Here is a 25,105-nt window from a genome sequence, read left to right as displayed (position 1 = left end):
TGACCAGAGCCTGCACAAGCTATCAACCGGGCCTCCTCTTTGGTCTGTGGTTGTCATTGCCCTGTTGGGGCAGGGTCTGCTCCCAAGTTGTTGGGAGTAGAAGCCCCTGATCCATTTCTGATCTGCACTACAAGGGAGGTAGGATTGGAACCCCCTACCAGAAGAGTAGCCACTGAGTATTGTTCCACTGGATCTGTGTACCTGTGAGTATGCTCCGTTGTGTCAGCTTCACCTTTTGTGTGAACTCACAAAGTGCACTGTTGTTGGCACTGCCTTCGCCTCACCTCAAGCGTGGCTATGCTGGCAGTTGGTCTTGGTGTCTCTCAGGAGTAGTTTTCACAAGGTCACCAGTGCAGATACACTGAAGTCAGGTCCCAAGACTGTAGTAGTTGCATACCTGGACCCCTGGACCTGCTGTGGGAGCTATGGAGGCACTGCAGACCTTGACCTGGCCCAGTCCCTGAGTGTACGTGCCCACAAAGCCCACAGCTGCTAAGGCCAGACCCATCCACCTGCAGGAGCTCTCGTTGGGTCTGTGTTCTTAAACTAGTCTTCAAAAACATTGTTGTAATGGACAGAAGAGCTTGGCAAGCTGCATTCCGTGGGGTCACAAAGAGTCAGACACGACTGAGCGCGCGCACACACACACACACACAAAGTATTTTAATTAGTTACTTTTTAAATTTACTAAATTCCAACAAGGAAATCAGATTTTCCTTAGCAGTGGTTGAGTGATTTATCTTATAATAACTACTTGAAATATTGCTGTTGATGAACTGAAAATATCTCTGCAACCTGTAACTTCAGAACCTTTAATGTTGTCATACACTCTGTAAATATTTTTACATAATTGTTAGAAAGATAAAGGAAGAGTCTTAAACCAACTAGATCTTTAGATCTTGGAAGATTAAGTTTTTTTTTTTTGCATCCTGGAAGATTAAGATTTATCTCTTTCACATCCCTCTCATTATGGTGTATTTGTTGTATGTATAGTAAATAATAATGTTTTACTATGGAGCTATATAGGGAGTCCTAATTAAGTAGTTACAACTTCCCTCCTTACAATATTTCAGTGAATCAGTAATTCATCTGATATGTCTCTGTATTAGGAAGGATTATTTAAATATATTTACTAGTCAAGAATTTCCTAATTGCTGAAATACATCCCATCTTACGACAGATTTTCTTCCCTTAAAAAGAGGCTCTTGATGATATTTCAAAATTGAATACTAGCTAAAAATAGTAATTTTTTTAATCTACTGTACCTGCTTTTATGTTAACTTCTTTAGTACTTAACACCATAGTTTTAGTTGAATGATCAGCAAGTTATGATATTTTGTGCGTAATACATAAGTAAACACATATCCCCGAAAAAATCCATAGTGGAAGACTTGAGACCTAATAACTGAACATACAAATAGATTCGTCCTAGGCTTGGCTGAAAGCTTTCTGTATAGAACAAGAGAATTCAATGACTAGCTTAGACTTGTGTTCAAGCAAAGAATTTTGTTCTGTTGGACACCATCTTCCAAACATAATATAGTGGTCAGTATCACTGAATTGTTTTCTGCCTTTTTTTTTTAGGCCAGAGGAATTTTTATAAAATTAGATACACAAAGTAGGAATATTCTTGTGCAGATGTTTAGAAATCTAATTCATATTCTTTCTTGCTTATTTTTCAGTAAACCAGATATGTCACGCCTGAGACTCGCTGCTGGGAGCGCAATTGTGAAGCTGGCCCAGGAGCCCTGTTACCATGAGATTATCACGTTAGAACAGTATCAGCTGTGTGCTTTAGCTATCAATGTAAGGAAAATGGTTGGTTGTACAGAACATGATTCTTTGTGTTCTTTGACTTTTAGTACTTGTGGTACTTCAGTATTTAAAACATCTGTTTATTATGATTTTAGTTTTGGTACTATTATTCAGATACTTGACTAGTCAATATGAGAAATGAGATTTTTGCGAAGCCCGTAATTTTCTGGTTTACTATTCCCTCTTTAATTTTGGAGATAACCTTATTTTGCCATAAAATGAGAATTGTTTAAAAAATAACATATTAAATTTCTTAGAAAACAACGTATGTAATTAATTTTTCAAATTGGTAGTACTTGCAGTCTATCGATTTATTGGACTCTTGGTCTGATATTTCTTAGGGTGTTAGTGGTATTGGTTGTTAAGTAGAAATTTTTTTAAAAAATAAGGGCAAGTATGGATGTTAAGAAAGATGGACTTTGTTTGAAACTTGCTGTGTGTAGTCAGTATGTGCAGATCATCAGTTAAATGTCCATTCTGTCCAGAGAACATCCATGCTTGTTAAATTCTAGAGACTTTGTTTTCTAGCATACTGTATATGTTACTGTCTCAGTCATCAAATTCCCAATGCGAAAGTTCAGATTACCTAAGTTTAAAGGTTGTTTTAGGATTCTGTTGACTGTGAAACATGTATTCATTGTAAAACGTTAATTATTAGCACATTCTCACAATTTACAAATATGGGATTACCCTATTGTAAACAAAGCTTTTTCCTAATTTTGTTGTTCCTTTCAACCACAGGCTTGTCTCTGCTGTCTTATCCTCTCACTCTACCTGCTCACGTTTTAGCATTTGCTTTCACTGTTTTCCAAAAATGATCTAATTAAGTCCCCCAGTCCAATGGTCTTAATCTTTATTATACATGTCCTTTTGGCATCATTTGACACAACTCATTGCACCTTTATTTTTGAAATATTTTGTTTTGGCTTTTGTCTCCTGATTTTTGTCATACTTCACGACTACATTTTTTGGCCCTTCTCAAGTTTCTGGACCCACTTCCAATGCCAAACAGAAATTTCAAACTTTTATTTCCTGAGAACGTAAGACTGAATCTCTCCCAAATCTATTCTTTCCTGACACACAGAGAACCTCAGTAAACATTAAGTAAAGGTGAATGGCATTTCTTAGACCTAAAAGCATGATTTATATTTGACTATTTGCTTGTGTTTGCACCTTGTCACAAAAGTACAGATAATTCTGTCCTTTGATATCTAGATAATTCTGTCCTTTGATATCTATTACATCTTTTTTATTCATACCTTCTTAACCTTAACCATTCTGATTGCTGTACCCATCGTTAGCTGTCATCTGTGCCATTGGGAGACTTTTCTATGGTGGGTTAAATTTCCCTATCAACTTCTGGTCATGTTATTCCCCTGGTCAGAAATATTTATGGGCTTGTACTCATAAGAAAGAAAAATTGCATATATTTTACCTAGAAGGCCATTCAAGCCCTTCTAATATTTGGACCTGCATATGGACTGGAAGGAACACAAGCTGGAATCAAGATTGCCAGGAGAAATATCAATAACCTCAGATATGCAGATGACACCACCCTTATGGCAGAAAGTAAAGAGGAACTCAAAAGCCTCTTGATGAAAGTGAAAGAGGAGAGTGAAAAAGTTGGCTTAAAGCTCAACATTCAGAAAACGAAGATCATGGCATCCAGTCCCATCACTTCATGGGAAATAGATGGGGAAACAGCAGAAACAGTGTCAGACTTTATTTTGGGGGGCTCCAAAATCACTGTAGATGGTGACTGCAGCCATGGAATTAAAAGATGCTTACTCCTTGGAAGGAAAGTTATGACCAACCTAGATAGCATATTCAAAAGCAGAGACATTACTTTGCCAACAAAGGTTCGTCTGGTCAAGGCTTTGTTTTTTCCAGTGGTCATGTATGGATGTGAGAGTTGGACTGTGAAGAAGGCTGAGCGCAGAACAATTGATCCTTTTGAACTGTGGTGTTGGAGAAGACTCTTGAGAGTCCCTTGGACTGCAAGGAGATCCAGCTAGTCCATTCTGAAGGAGATCAGCCCTGGGATTTCTTTGGAAGGAATGATGCTAAAGTTGAAACTCCAATACTTTGGCCACCTCATGCGAAGAGTTGACTCATTGGAAAAGACTCTGATGCTAGGAGGGATTGGGGGCAAGAGGAGAAGGGGACGGCAGAGGATGAGATGGCTGGATGGCATCACTGACTCGATGGACGTGAGTCTGAGTGAACTCGGGGAGTTGGTGATGGACAGGGAGGCCTGGCGTGCTGCGATTCATGGGGTCGCAAAGAGTTGGACACGACTAAGCGACTGATCTGATCTGATCTGATACATTTTAAAATTCTGTTTAGCACACCACCCTTTACCTATGTTTATTTCAGTGAAGCCAAACATTTTTTTTCTTTTATGTACCTGTAGTTTGCCTCCCTCTAATTTTATTTTCACCGTCTTCATTTCTGCATACCCAAATCCAACCCTTTCTGCAAATCAAGGCTCAGACACAATCTTCTCCACGAAACTAGCTCTAATTCATACAATAGATCTCCTTTGGATCCCCTACAGATTTTATCTACAGTCCCGATACATACTTACTTGCCTTGTCTTAGTTACATGCCTATGGTTTATTTGTGTTTACTTGAGTTCAGCTCTTTAAAGGCAATGTTGTATCTCAGTGGCCTTTGTCATGCATTTGAATAGAAAGTAAATCTGGAAGAATAAAAATTCAATAATACCAATCTTGAAAGCAAAAGTGGCCCAGTTGTGTCCAACACTTTGCAACCCCATGGATTATACAGCCCATGGAATTGTCCGGGCCAGAATACTGGCGTGGGTAGCCTTTCCTTTCTCCAGGGGATCTTCCCAACCCAGGGATCGAACCCAGGTTTCCTTCATTGCAGGCAGGCAGATTCTTGACCAGCTGAGCCACCGGGGAAGCCCTTGAAAGTCAATCAGTCATGTCTGACTCTTTGCGACCCCATGGACTATACAGTTTTACAATTCTCCAGGCCAGTCTAGGTATTTTAGAATTTGAATGCACTTCATGAAAATTTACTGTGTACTTCTATGTGCTATGCATTGTTCTAGGTTCTTCAGATACAAAGGTGAGTCATGGCTATAGCCCTTAAGAAGATAAGCTCTTAGGAGAACAGAAAATATAAGTGCTGTTAATACAATGTAATACACACAATAATTGAACTATTTACAAGATACTACAAATAACTGAGAATAGTTTACACTTAAAACGTATACTTTGCTGTACAGCAGAAATTAACACAAAAGTTTATTTAATATGCAGACTAAAATGAATTTCTTAGTAGGGAGTAAAAGCTTTGATTGGAACTTTATCTCAGAAAAGTATTTGGTAGTAGTAGATCCCTTGTGGCTCAGCTGGTAAAGAATCTGTCTGCAGTACGGGAGATCTGGGTTCAATCCCTGGGTTGGGAAGATCCCCTGGAGAAGAGAAAGGCTACCCATATTCTGGCCTGGAGAATTCCCTGGATTGTATAGTCCATGGGGTCGCAAAGAGCTGGACACGACTGAGTTGACTTTCACTTTCACTTTCCTTATATTGAACCAATTACTGGTTATAACCATAAACATGAAAGTATAAAGTGTCTGCTTTTTTGAGAGTGTATTTTTCCTGATAAAAATTGTGTCACTCTGTCCTCTGCTTCACATGTTTTTATAACCTAGTCAAAGTGTAAATCTTTACTTCATATTTTTAATAGCCTTGTTGTTCAGTTGCTCAGTTATGTCTGACTCTGTGACCCCATGGACTGCAGCACACCAGGCTTCCCTGTCCTTCACCGTCTCTTGGAGCTTACCCAAACTCATGTCCATTGAGTCAGTGATGCCATCCAGTCATCTTGTCCTCTGTCATCCACTTTTCCTCCTGTCTTCAATCTTTCCCAGAATCAGGGTCTTTTCTAATGAGTTGGCTCTTTGTATCAGTGGCCAAAGTATTGGAGTTTCAGCTTCAGTATCAGTCCTTCCATTGGATATTCAGGGTTGATTTCCTTTAGATTGACTGGTTTAATAACCTAGTTGAAAGGATAAATATGTTCTTTACTTCATATTATTTTTTATAAACTAGTGAAAAGGGTAAATGTTTGCAAAAATAAGAGCAAACATTGGAAGACTTCCTCATTTCCCAGGAGCACATCTTTTAAATCTTTATTTAGGTGATTCTCTTTCGCTGTACCCATTGGATCATCATTCTTGTCAATTTTCTCATATTTTGTTGTTAAATGTCAATTGCCTTGCATATGATTGGACAGTTTTTTTCTAACATTATCTTAATGACCTTTTGAAACTCTCCTACCTTTGCTGTGATTCACAGTTGACATTGTAATTAATTTGCATTGTACTATTAGATCGTCAGTGATTACTGAAGAATGACAAAAACATGGCTTTGGAAATGTATCTAAGTAGTGTGGAGGGATATTTGAGTGCTCTTCAGTGTTTTGTTGTTGTTTGCTTGCTTGCTTTATTGAGGTATATTTAATTTACAGTATTGTGTTAGTTTTAGGTATGACTAGTGAGTGTAGTGATGCCGGTTGCTTCTGCGGTTATATTCCACTATAGCTTATTATATTAGATAATAGTATTGAGTGAAAGTGAGAGTTGCTCAGTCATGTCTGTCTCTCTGCAACCCCATAGACAATAGCTCCCCAGACTCCTGTCCATGGCATTCTCCAGGCAAGAATACTGGCATGGGTAACCATTCTCTTCTCCAGTATAATATTGACTAGTTTGTATCTATAATATATTCTTACAAGTAGCTTGTTCATTTGTGAATATATTTGTGATATATTGACTTTTAATTATATTGTTTGTTTGTAATTGGATATTTTCATAAAGAATAATTGGATACTGAAAATTACTCTCCTTATAGGAGTAATAATGAGGAAGGGGTAATATAAGTTTAATTTTGTTTTGTGGAGTATAAGGATAGATAACAGATAGTAGTTCTGTCTATTGATTACTATTTTTTTTAATTGAAGTATAGTTGATTTATAGTGTGTTAATTTCTGCTATATAGCCAAATAATTCAGTAGTGCACACACACACACACATTCTTTTTATATTCTTTTCCGTTATGGTTTATCACAGAATACTGAATCTAGTTCCCTGTGCTATCGAGTAGAACCTTGTTATCCATTCTGTGTATAATGCTTTGCATCTGCTAACCCAAAACTACCATTTCCTCCCTCCCCCTCTCCACCTTCCCCCTTGGCAACCAGCCATAAGTCTGTTCTGTGTGTCTGTTCTGTTTTGTAGGTAGGTTCATTTGTGTCTTATTTTAGATTCCACATGTAAGTGATAGTATCTTTCTGACCTACCTACTTCACTTGGTATGGCAATCCACAGGTCCATTCCTGCTGCTGCAAAGTGGCAGTATTTGATTAATTTTACGGCTGAGTTGTATTGTCATTCGTCTGTGGATGGGCCTTTCCGGTGTCTCCAGGTCTTGGCTGTCGTAACCGGCACTACCGTAAGCGTGGTGATGCAGGTCTCTTTCTGAACTATGGTTTTGCTGATTATGTGCCTGGGAGTGGGATTACTGGATTGTATGGTGACTCTACTTTCAGTTTTTTGAGGAACCTCCATACTATTCTCCATAGAAGCTGCACTTGACTACTTTTTTAAAAAGTGGGTGTTTGGTATTGTAGTAAACTGAGGTTTAAAGTAAATGAAAGAAGATGCACAAAATAAGGATTTAAAGATAAGGGCAAGATGTTGCAACCTGGGTTTTGAAGAAAAGCAAAATTAGCATTCTAGATAGAAGAAATAAACATACAGTTGCAATAATATGAAACACACCACACATTATGTTCATTGATGGAGTGTAATAATGAAAGTCTTTGTATATCTCATATATGGTTCAAAAGTCATATTGAGCTTTTCCCTATAGTTTAGAAAAAATTCTCATAATGTGTAGCAGACACTGTGTTAGGTTTTGAGGCACAAAGAGGAATAAAATCTCAGTGCTTGGCTTCAAGAAATAGCACTGCATAAGACAGATAAACCAGTCCTTTTCATACTGTGTACTAAATGCTAGCTCAACATTGAGAAAACAAAGATCATGGCATCCGGTCCCATCACTTCATGGGAAATAGATGGGGAAACAGTGAAAACAGTGTCAGACTTTATTTTTTTGGGCTCCCAAATCACTGCAAATGGTGACTGCAGCCATGAAATTAAAAGACGCTTACTCCTTGGAAGGAAGGTTATGACCAACCTAGATAGCATATTCAAAAGCAGAAACATTACTTTGCCAACAAAGGTCCGTCTAGTCAAGGCTATGGTTTTCCTGTGGTCATGTATGGATGTGAGAGTTGGACTGTGAAGAAGGCAGAGCGCCAAAGAATTGATGCTTTTGAACTGCGGTGTTGGAGAAGACTCTTGAGAGTCCCTTGGACTGCAAGGAGATCCAACCAGTCCATTCTGAAGGAGATCAGCCCTGGGATTTCTTTGGAGGGAATGATGGTAAAGCTGAGACTCCAGTACTTTGGCCACCTCATGCGAAGAGTTGACTCATTGGAAAAGACTCTGATGCTGGGAGGGGTTGGGGGCAGGAGGAGAAGGGGATGGCAGAGGATGAGATGGCTGGATGGCATCACTGACTCGATGGACGTGAGTCTGAGTGAACTCCGGGAGTTGGTGATGGACAGGGAGGCCTGGCGTGCTGTGATTCATGGGGTCGCAAAGAGTCGGACACGACTGAGTGACTGAACTGAACTGAAATCCTAGGCTGGAGATATGCACAGAGTACTAGCAGAGCAAAGTACTAGATATGCACAGAGGGTTCAGGATAAAGATTTACACAGTGATTTCTAGAAGATATGGGAGCTGTCCTTGAAGATGAGGACGGGTTAGCTTCTAGAGTGGAGGTGGGTGGTTTAGGAGAGCGAGTGGTGTGAGAAAAGCAGGCACAGTGATGAGCAGTTAACTAAGAGGAATGTGATGTTGCTGAAATGGATTAGTAACTCCTGCCTTGGGAGTTGTGCGTTTTAATCTGAACAGTTTTTTTAAATGATAGAACTAAATATATAAATTGGACAGAGTTTTATCTTAGTAAATGAAAAAGGTAAATAAAAGATAGTGTTCAGACTTGTTTTTACATATCTCATTTAAGTTAAGGTGGATTAATGTATACTAGTTTTTATCTATTCAGTGTGTTCTCACACAGGTAGCTGGTAGTCATTTTAAGGTCCAAGTTATCACTCTGGCCTCCATATTAACTTGTCACATCTTAGTCCTGTGAACTGGAGCACTGGTTGTGGGTACACGTGCTATGTTTATTCTTCTGATTACCTGATATAGTGGATTTCCTATCCAAAATTGTTACTTCCTCTGATACCATGTAGGTAACATGTGGGATAATTATGTCTTCCAGGATGAATGCTATCAAGTAAGACAAGTGTTTGCTCAGAAACTTCACAAAGGCCTTTCTCGATTACGGCTTCCACTTGAGTATATGGCAATTTGTGCACTTTGTGCAAAAGACCCTGTAAAAGAACGAAGAGCTCATGCCAGGCAGTGTCTGGTAAAAAATATCAATGTGAGACGCGAGTATCTGAAACAGCATGCAGCTGTTAGCGGTAAGCTTGTGTGAAAATGAAGAGTATACTTTCCCATCTTGCCAGTTTCAGTTTTGTGGAGCACAAAATGACGTTACTGTTGTTTATTATATTCTAATCAGCCCTCATTAAGTAAGTTGTTATTACTGTTTTTCAGCAGCAACTTTTCCTCGTAAAAGGTCATTTTAAAATATAAATGCATGGGTATTTAAATATCAACCCATAGTTTTTTATGCAACTGACTAAAAGGCCAAGGGCAAAAAGCAGGAGCTTTGGAGGTAAATGAAGCAGTAAGGGGTACATTTATGAAGATTGTCTAAGTACTCTTGTAGTTTAAAAAAGTCCAGGTCTTTAAACTTTATTGGTTGTCCTCACCTGTAGCTGACATTAATATCAGGGTCCTGTGTGCCTTTTTAAAATTTGTTTACCTCACTCCGTCCACACTTATTAGTTTTTGTGTCCCTGACTTCTGTGACTTGATCAACAGCATTAAAAGCCATCCAGTTACGCAAGTCAGAAGTCAGAGGCATTCTTCATGCCTCCTTTTTTCCTTTCATTGGTCACTAAATCCTCTTAATTCTTCTTTTGGGTGTCTTCACTGTTTCTCCCCAACTCCCCTATCCTGCTGTATTTCACTTGAATTATCATATCTACTCCTGACTAACTCCGTGTTGTAAATGTTCCCCTGCCTCCAGCCGAGCCACACCACTGTCAAAATTATCTTCCTAAAACAGATCTGCTCACGTCATTTTCTTGCTTGAAACCTTGGTTGGCTCCTTTCTGCTCAGAGGATCAAGTAGAAGCTCATTAGGATGACACTTTGTAGTGAACTCTCAGCCTGAGTTTTAAACTTTCTCTCTAGCTACTCCAGAATGTAAATTCTTTGCTCCTTGTACTCTGGATTATTTGAAATTTGTCTAGCCAGCTTTTTTCTCTGTTGTCAACTCTGGAAATTTTGCCTCCCCCTTCTGGCCAAACAAATAAACAAAACCAAGGAGAGAAGTTTGCCCCTTTTGAATCCTTTAAAATACAGTTTTGAGACCCTCTTTCTTTCTCTTCCTACTTCGCCTTGAGAGTTCTGGAGTTAAATCTCACCTCTGCCACCTCTGCCATTTACCGGTTGTATTTGGGTGGGTTGTTTATGCAGTCTGAGCCCTAGTTTCCTTTTTGTAAGATTGGTATAGTTTTACTTGTATCTTATGGTGGTTATGATTAAAAAGTTGTATATATAAAGCACCTGGCATAATGCATGGTTCAAAAAAGTACTCAGAAGTCATTAGCTGTTCTTATTTTAGGGTACTGTCCATGGTGAAGTGGGGCTTCTGTCCTGGTCCTGTCTGTGCTCAGTGTGAGGTCTTTGTCTAGTCTTTTTTTATGTGTGTGTGTCTAGTCTTACGCATCTTTATATTTAAAATAGTAAGCCCTACTAAAATAGTAGGTCTGGAAAAGAGTAAGCACTCAGTACATGTTAGATAGACTTTAATTCAGATTTCACTGAATTTTGAACCTTGTTATTTTTTTCTTCTGGACCTACCTTGAAATGAATACTACACACAAGCTTATTCTCTTTGAGTTCAGTGATACGAATAAAGAAAATTTGGTGCCTTGTTGACACATACATTATTTTACTCTAGACTGAACATCTGATTTAAAATTGCAAGAGTAGGAAATATAAAAAGAATTGCTCAGAGTATGAATCTTGGTCTTTCGAGTAACCTTTATTAAAACTAGTTAGGATTGCCATTTCTATGTGTAATGGCCCCTACTGATCCTCAGTCAAAAAATCAAAACATTTGAATTTAAACTGAAAAGATACTTAATTGTTATGTAAAATGCCCTAGAAACAATGTCTGTTCCTTTCTGTCAGTTTTTATGTTGCAAATTGTATTAAATAGTATCAACCTTTACTTCCTATTTTTGTGCCATACTGACTGAAAGATTTACTAGTTGTTTACCTTTTGCACAGCAACTTACAAGGGAGTATTGAACATAGAGTTACTAATAAGAAAAATAGATTTTATGTTCCTTAGTCTTGAGTATAGTTTGGGTCACTTTTTCCTCATATCTGTTGAAAATTGAAATATGTATCTTTGTAGGCTCGGCACAGGGTGCACTTAGTAGGCATATCAGTATTGGCCATGATGGATAACTGGATAAACTCTATGATGTACCTCAGCACTGGACCTTTCAGTGTATTTTTCTTCCAGTGATATTGTGGTAATTTATTGGGATACAAGAAATAGAGTATCAGAGAGAGAAAGAGAACGAGTAAGATTTGGTTTTCTAACCTAGATGTTTTTGTTTTATTTCTTTTTCAGAAAAATTATTGTCTCTTCTACCTGAATATGTTGTTCCATATACAATTCACCTTTTGGCGCATGATCCGGATTATGTCAAAGTACAAGATATTGAACAACTTAAAGACGTTAAAGAGTAAAGACTTTTTCCATCCCATTTTCATATTTTCTGAAGTTGTTTCCTGTTAATAATGGAATCTCAGTTATAATTAGTGTATTAAATTTATTTCATTTTTTAGGAGTTTAAGGTTCTTTACCTTATTTGTTCTCTTTTTCTTTTTTCCTACCATTTCTTCATATTTCATTTCTTATATAATTCCCAAAACAACTTAGCATAATTACTGTATTACTGTCCTGTTTCTCTACCAGTCTGGCATTTCTTTTCTATTGAAGTTATCCATTAAAAAGTTTGTTTGTAATTCTTATCTTTTCCTACTTTCTTCTGAAGCACTGTATAGATTTTTATGTGGAGTGAATTAATACTCTTATTCACATGGTAAGCATATTTCCTTTGCAGTTCCTGTCTTTCTCCACAAGGAAGAAAGATGGTCTACTTTAATAATGGGCCAAGTTGATAACCAGGGAACTGTTCCCATACTTTACTGTTGATTAGGTTTATGACAGTTGTAGTTCTTTGAAAGATTCTTGTTTAGATGCCAGAAGAATATACCTGCCAGGGTGTGGGATGGGGGAATATAATGATATTTAGAGAAGTCTTTGTAAGACTTCCTTAAATAGAGATGAGATCCTATTTCTGTTATAGTAAAGGGTGACCTCTGTGGTTTTGAAAAATTAATTTCTTATGCTTTTAGCTTCTTTATTAAAGAAAAAATAACTCTTGGTTTCTTGATTCATAGAAATAGTTTATAGTTAAGTATTTGTGGTGCTTCAAGAGAATAAAATTAAATTACTGGTAATTTTCTCATGACAAGAGAAAGGCTTTTGCCCTCTTTTTGCCACAGTTTCTAGTTTTAAAGAATAAGCTATTAGTTTTCCCAAAATGAATTCTGTGTTAGTATGATTATACTAAGGAAAACTTTTAGCCATTCCTCTTTCTCAGAACACATTGGTTTGGGTTGTTTTTTTTTTAATGATAAAATATTCCTTGAAACTTACTAAATAAATATTTGGGGCTGTATTTATAAATGGTCTAGTACAGCCCTGAGTGATCTCCTTTCTATCAGAGAAAAGAAACCGTAACCTATGCCTGCGGTCTCAGAGGTTACTTTTCTCCCTTCTAGAACTGATGCCTTGTTTCACATTTTCCTCTTCTCCCGTTTTCTCCTCTGTACTATCACTCTGTCCCATTCTGTATGCATAATACAGAGACAAAGGACTTTCATTTTTTTCTTGCATAGAATTTAATATAATTACCCTGAAACTGAGGTAGTGAAACTTTTTTTTCTCTTTAGTATGTAAGTTGTCAGCCCTGACTTTTCCCTCAATTTATTGATGAAGACTCTTAATGGTTGTTAGAGTTTCCTAAAGACTGCAGTCAGAACCGCGGTCAATCTTAGCACATGAGAGTCTTCACTTTGTGACCCAGTTACTGCTTCAGGGAACCCTCCATCCCTGCCACAGCTCGGGATTAAGATCACTGCTTTATTTCTACCATTTCTGTTTCTTTTTAACTTTTCTGTCTACCTAGGAAAATTAGTGAGACTTTGAGAAAGGATGTTATGAACTCATACCTACATTCCTGATATGTTGTAATATGTATGTGATGTACTTTTTTTTTCTCTATTGATTTTTAGCTGTTTCTTTTTAATTTTTTCTGCTCTTGGAGTTCATTATATTTAGAATTATATCCATATTTAATAGTGAATTTTTTTTCTTGGTATTTTTTAGGTGTCTTTGGTTTGTTCTGGAAATACTAATGGCTAAAAATGAAAATAATAGTCATGCGTTTATCAGAAAGATGGTAGAAAATATTAAACAAACAAAAGATGCTCAAGGACCAGATGATGCAAAAATGAATGAAGTATGTAATTCTTTGTAAATAGTTATGATTCTGTATTGACTTTAAGCATTTGAGCATAGGGTATAAGACTTCTCTAGACAGCATGAGTCTTTGCTGCTCGTAGTAAATAGTAGTATTCATGTTAGTAATTAGACTTACTAATATAGAATCAGTAGAGAATAGTAGTAATGCTGTTACTAGTAAACTAATTACAATAATAGAATAAGTATTTTAACTTACACTGTTGTCCTGAAAACTACATACTAAATGCACGTTCTGGAATTACTCCTAATTCACAGAGTCTAGTTTGCCAACTTAAGTACCTGATTTTTTCTTTTTGTTTAATACCCATTGCAGAAACTGTATACTGTATGTGATGTTGCCATGAATATCATCATGTCAAAAAGCACCACATATAGTTTGGAATCTCCTAAAGACCCGGTACTGCCAGCTCGTTTTTTCACCCAGCCTGACAAGGTAGTTATTTTAGGATTTATTTGTGTAAGTTGAAATAAAATATATTGTCACCACTAGGTTGTGGGAAGATCAGGAGGAATCAATGTCAAGAGTTGACCCACTACTTATGTCATGGGGAAAGGTCACCGTGAATCTTAACCATGTTCAAGATCAGAATGTGGGCTAAGCTGGAGGACACAAATAGGTTCAGAAATGAGTTAAAATGATCTAAAATTTTTATTGTTTTCTGAGTTTTATGCTAGTCTTAAGAGCACAGGCAAAAATGTGATCAAAGCTGATAAATTAATGAGTTAATGGCCATTGATTCAAAACAGGAAGGAGAATGCTGATACAGTCTGAAATTATAAGCCCTTGAAATTTCTAACTGGTGTGAAACAATCAGAGAACTGACATTGGAGCAGGCTTAATACCTGGGAAGCATTACAGGGATCTTCCCAAACCACTTTCAGAAAACTGAAGTATAGTATTATTCTAAAAAAGGTATTTTTAAGAATCTCTTGGAGGTTTATAGTCTATCTAAGTGAGAGGAAAACAGTCATTACCCCCCCCCTTTTTTTTAAAGCAGAATACCAGTTAATATCTTAACCCCAGTGTATAGAGATTGGAATAGGCCTTGTAGGTTCACCTAAAAAGGGACTGTCTGCATTTAGGCATTCACTTTTTTGTGATTAAGATAAAAGTAGTATATATATATATATATGTAGTATATATATATATATATATATATATATATATATATATATGTGGTCTCTTCCCTGGAGAGTATTATTATATAAGCATGTTTTTGTTCAGGTGCTCTTACAGCTCTAGCATATTAGAGCTCAAAAATGTTGTGTTAATACTAGAGTTAGTACAAGGTTAGTTTTAGCTATTACAGCATTTAAAATCAGTGACTGAAATTTTGTGTTTCAACTGATTTTTAGTTTCAATAAATATGTATTTTATAATGCACTTTAAAACAAAAGCTGCTCTAATTTAAGTTTTATTGACTTTTGAATTGCTTTGTAGATACAGTGTTTCAGAAGTCATTGACTGTCTTTTTTCCCTTGCTTCCAGAACTTCAGTAACACCAAAAATTATCTGCCTCCAGAAATGAAATCATTTTTCACTCCTGGAAAAGTATGTTTTGAAAATTGTTTTAATTTTTATGTGGTAGTTTATTTTAGTGTGACTGTTGGTATTATTATATTATTTTGTATTTCTTTTAAATTGGTGTATCAAAAGAAAATACAAATATTCAGTATCTTCCATTTAGTAAGAAAAAGTTATTTTTACTATATAGATGTAGGTTGAGATATAGAACATATTTTTTAACTTATGGTAAAACCCTGGGTATCTTCTTTCTTAAATTTCTTATTCTGTAGTATTAAAGTAAAAAGACATATCCTTCCCTGGCAAGAGTCTAATTGTCAATTTTCATTGTTGACTATACATTTTTTGTGTTCTCACTTTCTTTGTAAGCCTTCTTACCGTAGATAACTTAGAAACTTAACTGTTATTCTGTTAATACAGTTTTTTATTTATTCAAGTGATACTCAGTTTATAATTCTTATTTTGCTTAAGGATAGGCAAGCTTTTCATGGTTTATATATGGAAATACTTTGGCAGGTGTTATTTGTGATTCTTTGCATCTAAATTTCTTTTGGTTTTTATCAAATAGAAAGAGATACGCATTTTTCATTTCAGCCCAAAACAACCAATGTTCTAGGAGCTGTTAATAAGCCGCTTTCATCAGCAGGCAAACAATCTCAGACAAAATCATCACGAATGGAAACTGTAAGCAACGCAAGCAGCAGCTCAAATCCAAGCTCTCCTGGAAGAATAAAAGGGAGGTAAGTACACAAGAAATACCATGCTCTACATTAAGGAATCCACCAAGGCTATGAGATCTAAAATAACATCTTCTACCTTTAATGTCAGTGAATGAAAGTCAGTGCATATCTGTACATTCCTTTTTAACACCGAGAGCCATTTACAAGGTATATGTATTTGCTTACTCACTTAGATGGGTACTCCATAGCCTTTCATATTTTAGCTTGTTGGGGCAATCCGTTGTAAGACATAAGCTGGTTTCCAAACTTAGTGTCCAGTGAATGTAAATCTTTAAATTACGGCTCATCTATACAGTGAAATACATACTCCTTTAAAAAATGATGACGTATGAGCTCATATGAAGAGTTTCCACAATATGTGATTGAGTGGAAAAGACAAAGAATAGAACAGTGTAAAGTATTTTGGGGTTTTAAGAAGAATTTGTATTTACGTGTACTTGTACATGCATCAAAAGTTTTAGGAAGAATGCCCAACATCTCCATAGTGCATACAGTAATCTAGTGTAGGAAGGAGGAAGATGCTCTGATGTGGTTTTGAATTTCTTTTACTGTGCATGCATGTAACTTTTTTGTTTTAAAAAAGTTTAAAAATATGCTTTCAAATTGTGCTGTGTACTTTCAATTTTTTATTTTCTAAAGAAAAAAGGAAAATAATTTACAGTTTAACTAGTTTTGGCATTTTTGTTGTTTAGTTTCTAAGTTGTGTTGTTTTTTGTTCACCAGGACTCTTTCTAAGGGAATGGGCTAGGTGTGTGTGAGAGATCACTTTGGTTGGAGAATAGGGATTAGAATAATGGTCAGGGATGAAGTTGAGAGGTAGCCAGATTATGTTTGCCCTTTGTGGATAATGTAAAGGATTTGGTTTGACTTCTAAGTAAAACTGGAAGATGTAGAGTCTAGTGATCTAATTTGTGCTTTTAGAAGATTACCTAGGTTACTGATGGAGAATAGAGGAGCTAGAATCAGCTAATAGTAATCTCAGGTAGGCATGAAAAGGGAGAAGGTTGGAAAATAGCCAAATGGTGTTAAATATATTAAAGTGCTTCCCTTGCAGCTCAGTTGGTAAAGAATCTGCCTGCAATGCAGGAGACCCAGGTTCGATTCCTGAGTCAGGAAGAGCCCCTGGAGAAGGAAATGGCAACCCTCTCCAGTATTCTTGCCTAGAGAATTTCATGGACAGAAGAGCCTGGCAGGCTACATTCCATGGGATGCCAAGAGAGTCAGACACAACTTAGGGACTAAACCACCATGAAAATAAAGTGGATACTTTTTGGAAAGAATGAAACTTTTTGTTCATAAAGCTATAAAGCTACTCTGGGAACAGGAAGAACTTTTAAGGTTTGATTGTAATAATAATAACAAATATCTGTATTAAAAGGCTTGATAGTTCTGAAATGGATCACAGTGAAAATGAAGATTACACAATGTCTTCACCTTTGCCGGGAAAAAAAAGTGACAAGAGAGATGACTCTGATCTTGTAAGGGTGAGATATTTCGTTTGATTTTATAATAAGTACAATAATAGTAATTCTTTCTATGTAAATAATAATTTTTACACGGAAACTAGTGAGTGTTACTTTCAAGTTTGACATATGATTTTACTTCAGTGGTTTTAATCACAAATTTGAGTTTATAATTATCCTCTACCATGTAATTTAAGTATATTGAATTTCTTGTGTGTCTTATCATTCTAGTAAGCAGTCTTTATTCTTTAAAGCTTTGGACTCAAACATGCCTGTTCTGTTCTCAGAACTGCTTGGCTTTTGTGTTTGTTTTCTTTTTCTTTAAACATAATGAGTTTAGACTTAGCCTTAGAGAAGAGACTAGAATGAGAATTCTTAAAGGTTCTTCCATCTTAGCTGATTTCCTGAGCCTTTAATTACTAAATATGATTCCAGTAAATGTTGGAAATGCTACAGTTTTCATAAAGTCCTTGTTTAGTTTTTAAATCTTAATAGCAGTGATACTGATATGTGTTATAGACATAATTTATAGTTATCATTTGAAGACAATTTGGCATTTTTAGTATGGATATAGAATACGGTTACGTATTCCAACACAACTCAATGGCATTAATAACGGAGTACATTTTGACTTTCTAGGTTAGCTCTAAACATTTCTTGAATAACTTGTTAGGTTCCCTGAATTAGTTTCTTTATTAGTGAAGTGTGGATACTCAGCTGGTAAAGTTTATCAGAATAAATGAATTAGCCCAAATGAATGGTGGTTGCTGCTGTTTCATTGTTATCAAGATTAATATTTTTGATTAATAATTATCATAATAAAAGTTAATGTGTTTTCATCTACTTGATTAATAGAGGGAAAAATTATTAATAAATACATTGCTTTTTCTGAAATAGTTCTTGTACTTCTTGTCTTCCAGTGGCCCAAACTTACATATCCCACAAAGTTTAAATGATTTTCAGTTTTTTTCAGGTTTCTCCAATAACTTATTTTAGAAAATTGTTTCTCTTTCTACTTAAAACTCTAAAATTCTTACTCAATCTTAACTATAGTGTTAATTCTGATTATTATTGGCTGTTTAAAAATTTCACCCAAGCAGAATTAAAAATTGATTGCTTAGCCAGAAAGGAACCTTGTTATCTGGATTTATAGAAGAATCCTTGAGTGGGAAAAGCTATTTATGTCTTCTAATCTGACCTCTCCCTTAGTGCAGAAATTCCTTCTCTGTAATTTATGAGAGTTAGTTACCATGTGCTTGAAAATGCCTTAAGTGGAAAGCCTGTAATTTCTCCCATTTGTTGGAGACCTCAGGTAGGTTACCCACACCCACATATATTGCTCTTCTTCCCCCCCAAATTAGAAAACATGGTTAATATTTTGTTATCCTATAAATTCCATATCTAGTTTACATTTTGGAGCAATGCAGAATAAAGTCCATGTTTTCACAGAACAGTTCTGAATTTACAAGCTTTTGAGATTGATACGTGTAGTTAATAAGGCTTTTGCCATCTTTTGTGTAACTTTGCATCCATTTTCAGAAGAACCTTATTAATAAGCTTGTTCCAACTGAAATGTCTTTAGAGAGCTGACATTATGAAACAGAAGTTGAGTTTAAAGACCGATAGATAGTGGAAAAGTATTGTTTTTTTTGTATACTACCAGCTTCACATTGAAATTTCACTGCAAAATTATTGTTCATGTACATTTATATTAAATACAGCCACAGGACTGCAAAGGTCAGTTTTCATTCCAATGCCAAAGAATGTTCAGACTACCATACAGTTGTGCTCATTTCACATGCTAGCAAGGGAATGCTCAAAATCCTTCTAGACTTCAGCAGAGCGTGAACCTAGAACTTCTAGATGTACAAGCTGGATTTAGAAAAGGCAGAGGAACCAGGGATCAAATTGCCAACATCTGTTGGATCATAGAAAAACCAAGAGAATTCCTAAAAAACATCTACTTCTGCTTCACTGACTATGTTAAATCCTTTGACTGTGTGGATCACAACAAACTGGAAAATTCTTAAAAGAAATTGGAATATCAGCCCACCTTACCTGTCCTGAAAAACCTGTATGCAGGTCAAGAAGCTACAGTTAGATCAGACATGAAACAGTGGACTAGCTCAAAATTGGGAAAGGAGTATGATAAGGCTGTATATTGTCACCCTGCTTTTTTAAGTTTTATGCGGAGTATATCATGCAAAACGCCAGGCTTGATGCATCACAAGCTGGAATCAAGATGGCCAGGAGAAATAACAACCTCATATGCAGATGATATACCACCCTAACAGCAGAAAGTGAAGAGGAACTAAAGAGCCTCTTGATGAAGGTGAAAGAGGAGAGTGAAAAACCTGGCTTAAAACTCAACATTCAAAAAACTAAGATCATGGCATCCAGTCTTCATGGCAAGTAAATGGGAAAAAAGTGGGAACAGTTACTTATTTTATCTTCTTGGGCTCCAAACACTTGCTCCTTGGAAGAAAAGCTATAACAAACCTGGACAATGTATTAAAAAGCAGAGACATCACTTATCCAACAAAGGTCCATATAGTCAAAGCTATGGTTTTTCCAGTAGTCATGTATGGATGTGAGAGTTGGACTATGAAGAAGGCTGAGCACCAAAGAATTGATGCTTTTGAACTGTGGTGTGGGAGAACCACAACAGTTGGCACTCTTGAGCATCCCTTGGCTGCAAAGAGATCCAGCCAGTCCATCCTAAAGGAAATCAGTCCTGAATATTGAAGGACTGATGCTGAAATGGAAACTCCAATACTTTAGCCACCTGATGCAAAGAACTGACCTATTTGAAAAGACCTTGATGCTGGGAAAGAATGAGAGCAAGAGGAAAAGGGGACAACAGAGGATGAGATGGTTGGATGGCATAACCAACTCAATGGATGTGAATTTAAGCAAACTCCAGAAGATAATGAAGACAGGGATCGCAAAGAATTGGACACAACTGAACAATAATAATTTAGTTTTACAATTAACATTTTCCCCATTTCTTACTTCTGATGTCGATTTTATACCCCCTCTGTTCTGAAAACAGTACAGTACAAATGAAAAATTAGAGAATTTAGTGCTTTAGGAAGCTAGATTATTTTATGATACTGTCAAGAAAACAGACATTGAATTTCCTTTTTACCACCAGCCTTTTCCAGAACATTAAGATTTCAGCCATTTTTTTCAGATATTTGGACGTCAAAATGAATTGTAATATTTATAATTGGAAACTTTAGTTTTATTTTAATATTTTTCTTCCCTTCTCTAAGCAATGACAATTAATTTTTAATTTATGTTCAAAACTCTAGAAAAATAGTAACAAATTAAAACCAAACATTTATATGCCTTTTTTCTTCCCAGAATACAAGGATAATTTAAATGCTAAAAAATCTTTTTATATAACAAATCAACATCCTAAATAAAAGATGCTAACAAGATAATCTCAGATCATGTCAATCAGATATAAATAAAATTTCATTCTTGGCAAAAGTGAACTCTTTGTAAATTAATGCTAGAAACATACTTCATTATATGCTAAAAGTTTTATCTGTTGAAGTCAGTAGTCAGTGATTTGGTCAAATTATTATTCTTAAAGGCAAAATACTTGAAGCATTTTTATTAAAAATCAGGAACAAAACATACAACCAGTTACCACCACTGTTATTGTTCTAGAATATTTGGCCAGTTCTGAAAGACATGAAATAGGAACCAAAAGTATGATGATGAAAAAGAAGAGATATTTATTTTTATACTCTTAAAAAAAATAAGAAGCAATAGAGAAACTAAATTTAGCATGGTAGATGTATGTTTGTATGTATATATATAACTAACTTTACTCCAGTCATTTTACTTTATATAAGATAGACACTTGGGGGAAAAGAGATTTACTTTACAGCAATAACCGTTACAATGGAATTAGATACAGGGATCTAAACATAACCTTAAAAAGAAGGAGGAGGAACCTATGTGGAGGAAACATCAAAACTGAGAAACATAGAAGAGAGAGAGGACATGCCATATTCCTTTATGGGATAAATGAATAAAAAAAGATGACAGTTCTAAGTGAAAATATCATTGTAAAATTCCAGTGTGATTTTAAGTCCATGGCGAAGAATGTTGTTGTTTAGCTGCCAAGTTGTGTCCAACTCTTTGTGACACCATGGCCTATAGCCCCCCCCAGTCTTCTCTGTCCGTGGAATTTCCCAGGATTTCCAATATTCCCAAGAATACTGGAGTGGGTTGCCATTTCCTTCTCAGGGGATCTTCCCAGACTAGATATGAAACCTGTGTCTTCCTGCATTAGCAGGTGTATTTTACCATGGAGTCACTAAGGAAGCTGAAGGGTAGAATAAATGGATGCAAAGGAGGAGTAATGATAAAATCAGCCCAACCAAAGACAAACATACTTAGTTATAATTTGTAAAATACTGTGCTTTTGTTGCATAGTATTTTACTAATACCTAGAAATATTACTGTTTTTGAAAAATAATACAAAGTAAAGGAAGCATAATATATCATTGATTTTGAAGTGATTGGATGTATCTTTGGCAGTGGGAGTAGGTAAAACAGTTTAGAACCTCAACTCACATCCTATCCTAAAACAAAATATGATAATGTCTTAGTCTGTTCAGGCTACCATAACAATACACCAGAGACTGGAAGGTTTGAACAACACAAATTTTCTCATGTTTCTGGAGGTTGGAAAGTCCAAGATCAAAGTGTGGGCCAATTCAGTTGCTGATGGGATCTCTGTTCCTGGTTTACAGATGGTTACCCTGGGTTCGATCCCTGGCGGGGAAGACCCCCTGAAGTAGGAAATGGCAACCCACTCCAGTATTCTTGCCTGGAAAATTACGTGGACAGACCAGTGTGGTGGGTTACCGTCCATGTGGTCACAATGAGTTGGACACGACTGAAGACACACGCACACACCCTCACACACCCTCCCTTCTTGCTGTGTTCTTATCAGTGGTAAAAGGATATGAGTTTGAGCAAACTTCTGGAGACCATGAAGGACAGGGAATCCCAGCGTGCTGCTGTTCATAGGGTCGCAAAGAGTCAGACATGACTGAGCAACTGAACAACAATAAGCTGGTGAAGAGAGAGACAGTGAGATCTCTCTGGTGTCTCTTTTCCTAAGGACACTAATCCCATCATGAGGGCCCCACCCTTTAGACATTAGAATTACCTCCCAAAGATCCCATCTCCAAAGAATATCAGAATTCTACAGCTTGTGAATTTTGTGGGGACACAATTCAGTTCATAACGAACAGAAAATAAAATCTAAAGTATACACAAAAGTGTAGAATATTGTAGATTAAAACTCAAACTCCAATAAACAGACAAGGGGCATAACTAGGCAGTTCACAGATAGGAAATACAAATGACTAATTAAACGTGAAGAATTGTAAGTAATCTGATAATTTTTGTTTTCACTGATGTTTTAAGAATGTAAATTGGAACAAACCATTTGGAAATTAACTTAGTACTACAAACATGTTTTTATATGTTTTACATGCATGGTATACCTATGGAGAAAATTACAAATTCATACATATTCTTCCTTGTTTCTTTGAAGAATTTCTTTAAAGAATCTCCATCTACGAGTCAAGGCTTAAATTTTGTGAATGTAGACTGGGATTTTATGTTAAATTTGAAAGTCACTGGTTTTTGTATTGTTATATCTGGGAAGAAGTGATATCTTTGATTCAGAAATGTTTTCAGAATTTTTAATAAATGATGAATATGTTTAACTTTTGTATCTTGCAACCTCCTTTATGAAATAAAATAGTTCTTTTATGATGTGTATGCATTATGCATTACATAGTTGATATTTATGTCTTATTATATACACTGTGTGGTAAAATTAGGATTACTTAAATTGACTATCAAATGCAGATCCACTATACTCAGTGTAGTTGTCTATTATTTAAGCATTGAATTTGGCTTTTTCTCTTTTTTTAGTAGACCAGATAGATTTTTTTTTTCTTTTTTCAAGAAAGTACATTGGTTTTATTATTGAAACAGTATAGACATTTGTGAAATATTTGAAAGTAAGTTGCCAATTAAAACTTGGTAGAGACAACAGATACTAATAAGAAACAACTGCAATTCTTCATAATGAGTACTGAACTATGACTCCTTTTAAGCGTTGAATTTAGAATGTTCTTTTTAATGGACTAGCTCTTCATGAAAAATTTATCATCTAATCATCTATTGATCTTGAGAGGTTTCATCTGAGGCTCTTTAGCTTGAGTAAGAATAAAAATTTACCCTCTTACCCCCAGATTATGTTTTATATTAGAAAATTGTTATTAAAAGCAAGTAGGTAGTTATGGTTCTGATATGCTTAAAACCTCTAGACCGTATTTAGGTACATTCTTATAACTGAAGTGGATAACAGATATTGTTCGTTTGTTTATTCTTGAACATATATATATATACACATACACACACACTAATAATGTATACTAAGTTTTATATTTGAAATCGTGGCTTTTATTCCTAGTCTGAATTGGACAAACCAAGAAGCCGGAAAAAGACACCTGTAACAGATTCAGAAGAGAAATTAGGCATGGATGACCTTTCCAAGTTGGTACAGGAACAGAAACCTAAAGGCAGTCAGCGTGGACGAAAGAGAGGCCATACAGCTTCAGAGTCAGACGAACAGCAGTGGCCTGAGGAAAAGAGGCTCAAAGAAGATATACTAGAAAATGAGGATGAACAGAACAGTCCACCAAAAAAAGGTAAACGAGGCCGACCACCAAAACCTCTTGGTGGGGGTACACCCAAAGAAGAGCCAACGATGAAAACATCCAAAAAAGGAAGCAAAAAAAAATCTGGACCTTCAGCAGCAGAAGAGGAAGAGGAAGAAGAAAGACAAAGTGGAAACACAGAGCAGAAGTCAAAAAGTAAACAGCACCGGACTTCAAGGAGAGCACAGCAGAGGTAAGTGTGTGCAACTCTGAACTGCATGTGTCCGTTATTGTACTGTAAATCATAACTTGGTGCTGTCTGCATCCGGGTCTTCCCCAAAGCAGAGCAGAGTCTCCTGACACTACTGCAGCTGAACCCACACAGTCCACACCACAGAAGGGACGAGGAGGACCATCAAAAACACCGTCACCATCACAACCCCCCAAAAAGGTGTAAGTTGTAAATAATATTAAGTTTCAAACCAGTTTCAAATTATTTTGCAAGAATTCATAAATTTCTAAGTATAGCAATATATAGTGAAAGTGTTAGTTGCTCAGTCGTGTCCAACTCTTTGTGACCCCCTGGACTGTAGCCCACCAGGCTCCCTTGTCCATTCTCCAGGGAAGAATTCTCCAGGCAAGGATACTGGAGTGAGTTGCCATTCCCTTCTCCAGGAGATCTTCCTGACCCAAGAATTGAACCAGATCTCCTGCACTGCAGGCAGATTCTTTACTGTCTGAGCCACCCGTATATTTAGCCTAGTATACTAGGTAAGATAAAATTTTTGTAAACTTACCTAGGTGATTGATATCCCAATCATCCTTTGGTGACATTTGTACATTTTTATAGGTTTTAGACAAATGGTTATAAATACCAAATAGTTTATTATTTCCAGTACACACTTTTTGGTACCTAAAGAGACGATGGCGTATCTTTAAATAATCATACCATAGATCACATTTTCTTGTTACTCCACACCAC

General features: G+C 36.2%; 1 protein-coding gene across 6 annotated transcripts in view; it reads left to right on the top strand.

Moving 5' to 3' along the window:
- The window catches only part of PDS5B (PDS5 cohesin associated factor B), a 192,376-nt gene that overhangs the window by 153,444 nt on the left and 13,827 nt on the right, over positions 1 to 25,105 (top strand). Inside the window, exons 24-33 of one of the 6 annotated variants that reach the window (XM_061434810.1) lie at positions 1,683 to 1,806; positions 9,210 to 9,414; positions 11,712 to 11,826; positions 13,539 to 13,671; positions 14,008 to 14,127; positions 15,184 to 15,246; positions 15,814 to 15,959; positions 17,338 to 17,437; positions 23,937 to 24,376; positions 24,469 to 24,576. In XM_061434810.1, coding sequence (XP_061290794.1) covers positions 1,683 to 1,806; positions 9,210 to 9,414; positions 11,712 to 11,826; positions 13,539 to 13,671; positions 14,008 to 14,127; positions 15,184 to 15,246; positions 15,814 to 15,959; positions 17,338 to 17,437; positions 23,937 to 24,376; positions 24,469 to 24,576 — 1,554 coding nt within the window. Of the gene's footprint in view, positions 1 to 1,682; positions 1,807 to 9,209; positions 9,415 to 11,711; positions 11,827 to 13,538; positions 13,672 to 14,007; positions 14,128 to 15,183; positions 15,247 to 15,813; positions 15,960 to 17,337; positions 17,444 to 23,936; positions 24,377 to 24,465; positions 24,577 to 25,105 lie in introns of all 6 variants that reach the window. The other 5 variants (XM_061434809.1, XM_061434808.1, XM_061434807.1 and 2 more) reach the window with 5 other exon arrangements.

This window comes from Bos javanicus, chromosome 12 (genome assembly GCF_032452875.1).
Source record: "Bos javanicus breed banteng chromosome 12, ARS-OSU_banteng_1.0, whole genome shotgun sequence".
In the NCBI taxonomy this organism is placed as follows: Eukaryota; Metazoa; Chordata; class Mammalia; order Artiodactyla; family Bovidae; genus Bos; species Bos javanicus.
Note: the sequence above shows the minus strand (reverse complement) of the source record. Positions and strands in the feature narration are given on the sequence as shown.